Source organism: Vespula vulgaris, chromosome 3 (genome assembly GCF_905475345.1).
Source record: "Vespula vulgaris chromosome 3, iyVesVulg1.1, whole genome shotgun sequence".
In the NCBI taxonomy this organism is placed as follows: domain Eukaryota; kingdom Metazoa; phylum Arthropoda; class Insecta; order Hymenoptera; family Vespidae; genus Vespula; species Vespula vulgaris.
In genome coordinates, this window is record NC_066588.1 from 12542230 (window position 1) to 12553616 (window position 11387).

The 11387-nt window shown below is 42.7% G+C and overlaps 1 protein-coding gene across 1 annotated transcript in view; it reads right to left on the minus strand.

Annotated features, from left to right (window-relative positions):
* LOC127062263 (junctophilin-1-like) overlaps window positions 1–5648 on the minus strand; it is a 31237-nt gene extending 25589 nt beyond the window's left edge. The window contains exons 1-2 of the mRNA XM_050990148.1: window positions 4723–5648; window positions 2747–4528 (exon numbers count right to left, since the gene is read on the minus strand). Of these exons, the coding sequence (XP_050846105.1) occupies window positions 2747–3057 (311 nt within the window). The 5' untranslated portion in view covers window positions 3058–4528; window positions 4723–5648. The remainder of the gene's footprint in view (window positions 1–2746; window positions 4529–4722) is intronic.
* Between the last annotated feature and the right edge of the window lie 5739 nt (window positions 5649–11387).

Below are 11387 nucleotides of genomic sequence, written 5' to 3' on the forward strand. Positions count from 1 at the left end.
CGATCCCCGATTCTTTCCTCTTCGTCGTCGTGGAGTTCATTGGTCCAATCTTTCTCGAGCACATTTCATTCGACAAAAAACGGCAGGGCGGCACGATCCTTGTGCTTTCCTAGCATTAAGAAGAAAATAAACTGGCACGATATGCCAGGCTCAATATTACATTAGGGTCACCATTCGAACGTCGAATGTTTCTAAGCGATTTCCAATCTGCATTTGACGTCGTTTCGTTTAAGTTTAATTATGGAAAAAGAAGAAACAAACTCAATTCAATAAAAAGTTCCTTTAAAGCTAGCGAAATAAAATGTTGCTGACGACGAAACGATGAAATCCAAATTATTCGTTAATGTTATTTCGTTTCTATTCTGAGCTTATGAAAAATATATGATTGCCTATCAAAAGGAACAAGAAAAAAAAAAGAAAGAAAAAAATTACGAAGAACACGAGGAAAGTTATTTTATGGGCCATTAATCGATAATCCTTTCTTGATACTCCTACATATTTAATTATAAAGCTTCGATTGCGTGACGATTCAAAATGTGACAATTAAAATTATGGTTAATCGATATATTTCGTTCGTAGGTTCGAAACGGAGAACGTTCCTCTTGATTTCAACTGAACGATGAAGAAGAGGAGAAACGAGAAGATTTATCAGACGCCCCCTAGGAAAACGTGGAACGACGACCTTGCTCCAGTTAAAACGGAAACGAAACGACGGATTCCCCTCGGCCTAGATACGACGCGAGTTTCTTCTTTCCCCTGTCTTCTCTCCCCTTCTTTCTCTCTTTTTATTTTATTTCTTCTTTCATCCTTATCCTTCTCACTCTCTCTCTCTCTCTCTCTCTTTCTCTACTCGTTCTCATTCTCTTTTCTCCCTTTTCTCGAGCTCCTCTCCTCCTCTCCTCCTTCTCCGAGCAAGGAGGAAGTCGGAAACGTGAATACTTTAAACGACGAAAAATTCCTCTATTAGCTCAAACTCGTCGATTTAACAACGACGTCGTTTCGCTTTCAACGCGATTTTTTTTCTAAAAGTTTGAGAGGGTGGGAAGAGAGAGGAGAGAGAGAGAGAGAGAGAGAGAGGGGGAGAGAAAATCGATTGGATCGTTTATATCTCGATCGATATATACCCCTTCTTCCAATCATTCACTATATCCCTTTATTTATCCATTTCATAGAATTTCCATAGAGTTGGTATGCGTGACCTAACTACTTATCAACGGTATCTCGGACGTTTCTGCGGTACATACGTGTTTGTGGACGATATCATCTAACGTTGTATTAATAATTGCTATAGACCAACCAGTTTATACGACGTGGTTAACAGCTACGTGACGAAAGAGGAACGTTTAATGATTGTTACGATTTAATTCGAATAAACCGAATATCGCGGTAAGATTCTTTTTCGACGATTCGACTTAATTGCTGCGATTCAATTCGCGTCGTCGCGTTCTTTCAAATATTCTTTTTTTTTCTTTGCTCTTCAAACATTTACGAAGAATATTCCTACAGAAAAAGTCTTTATTGTCTTTCCGATTCATTTCGCGGAACGTAGTCGATCTCATCCGTTTCGTCCATTAGGATGAAGGAAGGTCGATCAAGTAACGTAGTTTTTTTTTTGTCGATCGACCGAAGATTTTTATCCATAATATCGCGAATAGATCAGCTCGTTGTTACCGTCGTTCGAGTCCGAGATCAATGAATATCTATCGTTAAAAATACGAACTGAGTATTCACAGTGACAGCTAATCATTGATCTAAATATAATTAGACTCTGTGTGCATTCTTCCGTTGCTCGGCTGGTCAATTTCAGTGGAAGAGGAGTGATTGGCATATTTTTCAGTCGATGACTAGCTCGAGTACGTTACTCGGAAAGCTTAATCATTTGGGTCGAGCTTATTAGAAACGTCTGGGTAAGCTCGAGAAGCTTTTGATATCGTTGGGTACCGAATAGCGAACTTGAAATTCTTTTCAGCTCTTAGTCCCTTTTATTTTTCGTCCTCCGCCTATTTCTCATTCACGTACGTTAAAAGAAGCTTTCGTGGAAGTTTGGATTTACAAGGAAATTATTCAACGTTCGGCTAAACAATATAAAAGCTCGAGTCCTAACAACACCTAAAGCGAGAGAGAAAAAGAGATTTCACCGAGGATGAAATCCTGTTGACCCGGACGCGCTGTCCTTGCACTCTATGACCCACTTTCAGGATCAGGAGATTGGCCGTGTCTCAGGTATATAGAGAGATATATGTGTCAAGGTTGCTCATCGCGAACGAACGCCTTGCTCCGAGACACGTTGCCGTTGTGCGATACAACGAGCGTCAGCTCGTCACGGATTTTGCAGTATTTCGTCGAAATAAAGTTAGCCGGTGGAAAGGAGGAGTACTCTTTCAACTTTTAACGACTTGGACGACAGTCGAGTAGGCTTAACGATTTTCAGCGTAATTAGAAGGGTCCAACGAGCATCGAAGCGTTAAAAGGGTTCGTTAAAAAGAAGAAGGATCGGTAAAATGTCTCTCGATATCTCGGAGGAAGATTGGCGAAGGCCGTTATCGCGTACGTAGGTAAGTAGGTTAACGTTTTCGAAAGAGAAGCGGTCCCAGTTAATTCTATGGTCCTTTCGCGAACAAAACGAACGGATAAACGGAGAAGGATCGCGATGGCGAACGAGTCGGATCAATGGCGAAAGCGTTGAAAACGAGTCCTTTGAAAGACACGTGGGAACGTCGACGGATAAAGAAACAGAAAGTCATACCTCGGCCAAGTGTAAACTCCAGAGACCTCGAAACCGTAATGCCAGCTACCGGAGTAAGCACCCTGTCCCTTGGGTCCGGTACAAACACCGTGTCCATGAGCCTTGCCATCCTCCCAGCCGCCGCAATAAGTACCACCATCGTCGAAGTCGAATCTACCACCGTTCACCTGTGGCCTCGAGGTAGCCGTGCCAGTAGCGCCAGGCTGAGCAGGACTAACACCACCTGTTTGAGGCAATTGGGCACCACCCGCCACCCCGTTCGGTGCTCCGGATTGCTGTTGCTGTTGTCCGGACTGTTGCTGTTGCTGCATGTCTCGTGGGTGTCGCACGCACCGTCGTTCGTCTCTTCAATTTCGTCGCTTTCGTTCTCTTCGTCGTCGTCCACTTCCTCTCTCCTTCTTCCTCTTCTTCTTCTTCCTCTTCTTCTTTTTCCACTGCCCCTCCCCCTCCTCTTCTCGCTCCTTCCTCGTCAGCAACGTCCGTATACTCCCCGTCTCCTTGGACGTTGCTCCATCCTTCTCCACCTCCACCACCACCAACACCTATTAGCACTAATACTACTATCGCTATCCCCTCTTTCCCTTCTCCTCTTCCCTCCTTTCCTCTATCCTCTTCCTCCTCCTGGCCAAACTCGTTAAATCCCTGTAGAATCACCGAACGAACCACCCGTTGATCCCTACACCTGAGAAACACCTTTTACCTCCCTTCCTCGCTATTACTTACGTTCGGTCGTCGTGCGGTTTCGTTGGATCGGTTCCTCGAATCTCGACCAATTCTATTCTATTCGAAAAAGTGAGAAAATTATATAATAATGAAGCGTTGGATTCACCGATCTTATAGCAGGGGCCCTCGCAATCAGGTGGAGGCTATTAATCACGCGGGAGAAGAGCTCGAGCGAAATCATTCTGATCGCGCGAGATTATCGAATGCGATTTCGAACGCGAAGTAAGACCGATCGATCCGGACCAAATTCGAAAATGACAACTGTACGTGTACGCGCGCTCGTACGTGTGCGGTCTATGCATGTACGTGTGCCCGTGCGCGAGTACGCGCGCATGTGTACGTGTGTCTACGTGTACGTGCGCGCGCGCGCGCCTGTGTGTACGTGTGTGCACGCGCGAATAAGTGTAGATCGAGAGACGGAGATTGGCCTTGAAACGTTTCGAGACACCAGAATCGATACGACCGAAAGGATCTCTCTCTCTCTTTCTCTACGGAACAGCTTGTTCTTATCCTCGTCTCTACCATCCCCAATCTCTCTACCCGTCTTGTTACGAAGCCCTCGAGCGATCCAACCAACGTACCCTAGCAACTTTTAACTTTTTTTTTAACGAGTTCTTCGACGGTAGGTCGTCGCTCACTCACTCACTCACTCACTCACTCACTCGCGCACTCTCACACGCGGCCAGGCTCTTCTCCTCTCTTGATCCCTGATCGAGATCACGAGGACACCTTGTATCCGATTCTGGTCTCTGTGACACCTCAACGATCCACTTTTAACGCACACAGAATCTTTTCTCCACCTTCTCCTTTTCCTTCCCCTAACTTTCTTCGTTTTTCGTATCCGCGAATGGATACCGTAAGAGGATCTAGAATTTCCTTCGATCTTATCGAAGCTCGACGCGCCTCGGTAGCCGCTGCTGCTGCTGCCGCAGCCGCCGCAATTTCGCTGTTCGTCTGACGCCGTTACGCAACGCTTCTATAAGCATCCGTGATCCGCTCGGAATGTGCCTCTTTCTTTCTCTCTCTTTCTCGCTCGCGCTCTCTATGTTTCTCGATTATCTATATATATATACACATATATACACATATATGTATAGATGATGCATATATAGATAGGTATATAGATTTATAGATAATATATATGTATATATGTATATATATATATATATATATATATATATATATATATATCTTTATCAAAATCTTCACAGCATCTTCACCATAAACACCAGCACTTATTATATAAAAACTACCTTTCGAACTTGTTATACCCGACGAAGCTCGATCGATAAACTATAAATTTAACTCGCTTTTCTCCTTCTTCTTTCAAAACTATTCTGCTTTTGGGAATGTATACTAGGAAGTGGCAGGTGCGTCAACTGTTAATGCCGGCGTTATGACGAACGTCACACCGTTCTTAGCGAGACTATCTTGCGCGCGCTTCGCGAAAGAGAGACGGACGCACTTTCTTCGCGTCGAAGACGACGGATGACGAAGAACTGAAAGCTCTCGGTCGAGGGAGAGAGAGAGAGAGAGAGAGAGAGAGAGAGAGAGACGGTATCGAGACGTGCCAGCAGCACCACCAGCATCGGCTACCGCCGGTGCGCCGGTGCGTCGTCTTCGCCTCTTCGTCAACGTCGTCGATGTTGGATCTTACCAACGATCATTCGTTCGTCTGTCCGTCTATCCGTCTATCCGTTTGTTCGCCGACCCGTTCATTCGTTGAAACGGATTCAAATTTTCTCTCTCTCTCTCTATATTTCTCAGCCGCCTTCTCTCTCGCTTTCTCTATTTTTCTCATTACTTTCCCTTCTTTTTTCATTCTATGTTCTATCTCTATCTCTCACTCTTTATTCCTCTTTTTTATCTCTTTCAATCTTACTGTCTTTATTTCTCTCTTTCTCTCGCACACACTCACTCGTACTCGCATTCACTAGATTTCCCTCTCTCTCTCTCTCTCTCTCCTAGCTCGGAGCTTGGACTAGCTGGCTAGGAGCTTCTATTTTTATCATGGGGTGGCGAATTGTTCCCCACACGAGGCTCCACGAGGCGGCAGCAGCTCGGACCGAAGGCGCAGCCCGTTGCTTCGGCCGCACCAGAGCGCCGCTCACGACGACGAGGATCGCCAATGCGACCGGGTTCAAACCAATTTATAAATAGTAGGAGTTCTCGTACTCGAGACGCGCTCGGAAAATCGGCGAGAATGCCTGAGAATACGCGATACTCTCTTCGTTCTTCCACGATTATTTCCTCTATCTTTTTCTCTCTCTCTCTCTCTCTCTTCCTTTCTCATGCACACACGCACTCATGCACGCATATACACCCACCCCACGAGCTCTTCTTTTTAACACTCTTTTTGTCTCGTCCATAAAGATCGATTAAAACGATCGTACTAAATGAAACACGACGGTCGATCCTTTCGAGTTGTTGTTTTCGAAAATAAACTCGATTTTCGATCGATAAACTCAATTGACGGGGGATTATCGATTGCGAACTACGAAAAACTCGTGATACACGACGAAGAATTTTTCGAGAAACCGCGAGAAACGATTTATTTTCATTTTTCATCGATCGATACGTACTTATGAATGAAATTATTTCGATATTATTTCGGACGGTTCTCGTTACGTATAATATTTCTCATTTCTCATTAGTATAATATTCCGCGAAACTGTGTAATCTGAATTTCATTCGATAGAGCTCTCCTCGATTTTGCGTATTTCGCTAAATATTTGCCGTTAATGAGTCGTCCGACCTACGACTATAAGGTTGAAACGTTCGTCTACGTTATAGTTATATTCGATATATCGTTCTATTCAAGTTTTAAGTATTACACGCACAGGACTTCTCTTTCTTTCGTTTTTTTTTTCTACAAGAGAAATCAATTAATCGATCCTCAACTATTAATATACGAAAAAATAACGTCGAAGCGAGGCGAGCATCCCTCCCTCCCACCCTCTCTCTCTTTCTCTCTTTCTCTCTCTCTCTCTCTTTGTTTCTCCGTCGTACAGGAGATTCAGGTGGATAGGGAGTAAAGACGAGAGTAGAAAAGGCCATCGAAGCGACCACCGACGTTAATACGTATACGTTCGCTTTATTAAAATAAACTCGAAATGATCGACGGAAGGTTACTTTATTTAGCCGAGAGATCGAAACACCGTGTTATCTCGATTGTTACAACGGATTTACGAAACAGTGATATCCTTTTACAGAATACGCTATTAACCTAACGTAATCGTCAAAATTCGTTTCGTAGCACGTTCGAGTCGCGTTATCGCGATCTTTCCAAAATTCATCCGACTCTTCTAATTTTCTTTTTCATGATATCGCGGATCGGTAAAGAAACAGAAATATAGACAACAGTCTGTTGTCTCTTTTTTTAAACATTCGAGCGAAAAGGAAGAAAAGCCGAAATAGAAAAGGCCGTCGGAGAAGCGACGACGCGCTCGCTCTACGCACGTATTATTAAAATAAACTTTACGCGGTTCTTCGGTCCCGAAAAGGTGACGAGGTCTGTGCCAACCGAGATAGTTACGACGATTTTGCACGTCTCTTTTTACGATGCATGATCGTTTCGTAGGCGCAAAAAGAAGCATCGTCTTTGATAAAATCTTCGGGAGGGGAGGGGGTGACAAATGTCGTCCCTCGTCCCGATCCCTCGAAATGAATATTCGAACGATCCGGAGCAACGTGCGCGGGAGCGTGCGCCACTGACACAGCTGACTACCGATATCGGCCCACGCTCCTTGCATATCGTCCCACGAAGGCGAATATTAGATCACGAAAAATAAACAGCACCTTTCTTTATGCCGACCTTCGCCCGCGTGCTTAGGACATGATTTTACGCATAGCGAAATATCCGAAATCATTGTTTAGTCTGTTATTCGCCGGTTCTAAGAAAAATACGCTGCTTTTCTTTTTCTCTCCAAGTTTCTAAAAAGCGATGGTACCGATTATGATTTTCGTTTCGCCCGTTATCTCTTTCCCATTTCTGCCGGTGAACGTAATTTGACTTTAATAACGAGAAGGAAGAAGATTGAAAACATTATTACAAAGTTTTGTTATAGGTATTATCAACGAAACGGATACGGTTACTATTTTGACTATAACGTTATTGAGAATATACACTTTATTCTTTTGCACGTATCGATTTGTATTTTTATATTTTAGTTTTGTCGCTCATTGGTCGAATTGCTTCGTCCCGAGTTACGAGTAGTTCTTTGAAACGAGACGGTATTACGATATGCCACATGATTGAAATTCAACGACAAAATCAAGAGAGAATCAATTCGTGGACGGTATTACTTTCCGCGAAGCAGACTTTTGCTTTGCCCCTGCGAATGAAACCGCGTAGATACGGAACGCATAAATATGCTCGCAGTTTCGAGACTGGAGTACGTTCTATAACCCATCGCGAGTACCCCACGAGGATCGTTCCTCCCGTTGAAATTGAAAAGATGTGTTTTGAGATAAAATCGGATCGGAGCTTCTTTCGAAAATGAGAACAAATAATAAGATCGAATTTTACGTACCTATTAATAAAAACGACGGCGCTATGGACGAGAATATTCTTTTCGAGAAATACGTCTTTAAATACGTCAGGATCGATCGTAAACTTATTTTCACGATTTTCACTGGCAACCCCGTTTGATAGCAACTCGTATCGTGTGCATCCGTCCGTCAGGTTTACCCCGTGAAAAAGAAAAATTTCGCTCGGTTGTGCAAGCGTCAAACGATTTCGCCATGGACAATAATTTTTGTTTTCTATTTTTCTTTTTTTTTCTTTTTTTTGAGAAGCTGAGACCGAATCGTAGAAAAAAAAAAATAAACACCGTTCGATACTATCACTTCACATCACATGTTTAAGAAAGCATTTTGGACGCTTTAACGCTTTAACTCGTTTCTTATTCTTCTCTCGAACGAAGAAAAATATCCAAGATAGATAGGTAGATGAACCGACAGTTCAGACGTACGTACGTACGTACGTCCACACATAGATACGTACATTGGGAACATCGATTGAAAGCCGAGGACGATCTCGAAGTCGAGGGAAAGAAGAAAAACGAAAAGTATTTACAAACTGAAAAATACGCGTCCGGTCACGCGTGTTAGCACGCGTCATATCGTGGGAGGTAACACGCGCGTGTACTAGAGCGTCCTCGAGAACAATTCTCGCATACACTTCCGGGCGATCGATACGGCTCGGTTGAAGTAACACGTGCAGCGTGCACTGCTTTCACCACTTGGCCACTTCTCTCTCTCTCTCTCTCTCTCACCCTTTTGATTTCCTCTCGTTTCGCGAAACGAGTACGAAGAAGAAGAAGAAGAAGGAAAAGAAGAAGAAGCAGAGGAAGAAGAAGAAAAATAAGAAGAAGAAACACGATTGACACGTGTCCCTATTTCGTCGAACACTTGTGTCTCATGGAAAAGAAAAAAGAAACAGAGAGAGAGAGAGAGAGAGAGAGAGAGAGAGAGAGAGAGAGAGAGAGAGAGAGAGAGAGAGAGAGAGAGAGAGAGAGAGAGAGAGAAATAGGAGGGGAGGAGCAGGGGAAGAAAGTATAGGTTCTTTCTCTCACGCATGCGAGAGAGCTTGCGCGTAAGCTCGCAAGCTTTCAATCGAAGAAGAAGACATTGCTTCTCGTACCGTCCGGTATCAAACAAGGATCTCGATCGTGCCCTTCCGTTTTTTCATTTCTTTCTTTCTCTCTCCCTTTTCTCTTCCTTCATGATTCTCTCTCTCCTCTACCTCTCTCTCTCTCTCTTCTTCTTCTTCTCTAGATTTACTTATCAACGCACTCGCGAGTTTTCTGTCGATTTATCCTCACTTCTCGGTCAGTCGGTCGGTCCACGTTCACGGCGTCTCGTTCATTCGATGCACGTTTATTACTCTCCCTCTCTCTCTTTCCCTCCCTCCCTCTCTTTCTCTCGCGCTCTTCGCTCTATCTCGCTCGTTCTCTCCCTCTCCGTCTCTCTCTTTAGCTCCCTCTTGCTTGCGAGCAGAGCGAAGAGAGAGAAAGACAGAGATACGGTATCTATCCTACGTCTCTATCTCTATCTGTTTCTTTTTTTCTATTAATGGTGCAACCGCGAGAATTCGCTCCCTTTCGCCGTTTCTCGAGACGCACCGTAGATACGGGAACGTGCGTCAGGGTGGTGGCATGATTGCGACTATCCACCTCGCCGTGGCACAACGTCGGCGCTGCCCTCGCCGCCGTTCGACGCCGTTCGACGCCGTTCGACGCCGTCGCGGCGCCCCAATGCTTCTCTATCTCTCTTTCTCACACTTTACATAGGACACATGCGCTGTTCGATAACAACCAACCGTGCTTCTCCTCTACGCTTCTTCTTTTTCCTTCTTCTTCTTCTTTTTTCTCTTCTTCTTCTTCTTCTTCTTCTTCATTTTGCTTTTCGATATTTCTTTTCACCCTTTCTGTCATCTTTTCATTTCCTTGAATACGACTGATATCGATTAAATCTTTTTATCTTCGAATCTTCACGATCGCGTATCTCTCTCTCTTTGAATGAATTTTTTCTTTTCTCGTTATAATTTTCTCTTTTTATTTTTTTTCGAAATACAAAAGAATCGTTGCTCTCTATTTTCCTCTTATGTATGAAAGTAATGATTTTGAGACTTGAAAATTGCTGACAATTAATTCCATCGGCTAACGGTGAAGCGTTCAGCGCGACGCTGTTTACCAGAAAATCGAAGACAACGACTTCTGTAACGCGCTTCGTGAAATTCAATAGATTTCTACTGGCGACAAGGGAAACGGGTCACTCGTTGCTCCGGCGTCTGAAAGCAAACTCTCTTACGAAGTTCGACGATTTGTCCCAAAGCTAAGTCTTCTAAATTGCTCGAAATAAGGAAGGTAGGCTCTCGTTCATCGTTTCGATCGTGAACAATTTTTCGCGCTGAGAAACAACCAAAAACATGTCACAAAAATTCATTAAACAAATTTACTATATTTTTAATACGAATATACTGTACGAGAGAATATAGTTGTAAACTTTTTTAATTTATTGAAAAGTCATATTTTTTAATTTTCTAAGTTTTTATACGACCTAATTTTTGTAAATATTTTGAAACAATATTTACCCGTATACTTTCCATTGATTTTACTGTCAGTCGATTAATCCTTGCGACTATTAAACAATCGTCGAATTTATTTGTTTCTTTTATATGAGATGTCAGCACTAGTTGATTGTTAGTCGCGAATGATATCGACCACCGGACAAAGCGAGCTCTGTATAACCGTAGATAATTTCGGATGAAATTGTCAATCGTGATAGAATCTTTCTTTTTAATTTATATTTTCACCTTTCTACCGATACATAATTTTCATTTTAATTCAATATTATTTATTTCATTATATTATTTGATTAGAAAATTTAACACTTTGCAGTCGGTATGTACGACAATGTCTATCGATTTTCGAATACAAAACTTTACGAACAGAAGATCGTTGCATTTTCTTCTGAAGCAAAACGTCAGAAATAATATGTTAAATAAAATAATACCTTTGACGAATCGTTAAATTAGTAATGCAATTAAGTGCATTAGAATATAGAAGATTGATTCGCGATAGGAATCGACGAGCGTTGTTTGGATCGAAACGAAACATACGATTAAGATAGATCTTAAAAGTGACCTATAAAAAAGAGAGATGATTAAGAAATCATAGATCCGTCACGAATGAATCTTGATATCATTGTTAAAAATTATTACCCGATAATGATCGTGATATATGATATAATCGATATTATTTCACGTGGCGTGTACTTTTATAAAGAGTCAACAATATATCTAAAAGGTATTATGATTTTATCAGATTCGCAAATGAAACGCTCGAGTTCTTGGAAGAAACGAAGATAAAAAGTGATGATTTCTCGCCGGCGAAAAATTGATGAATCTACAAGC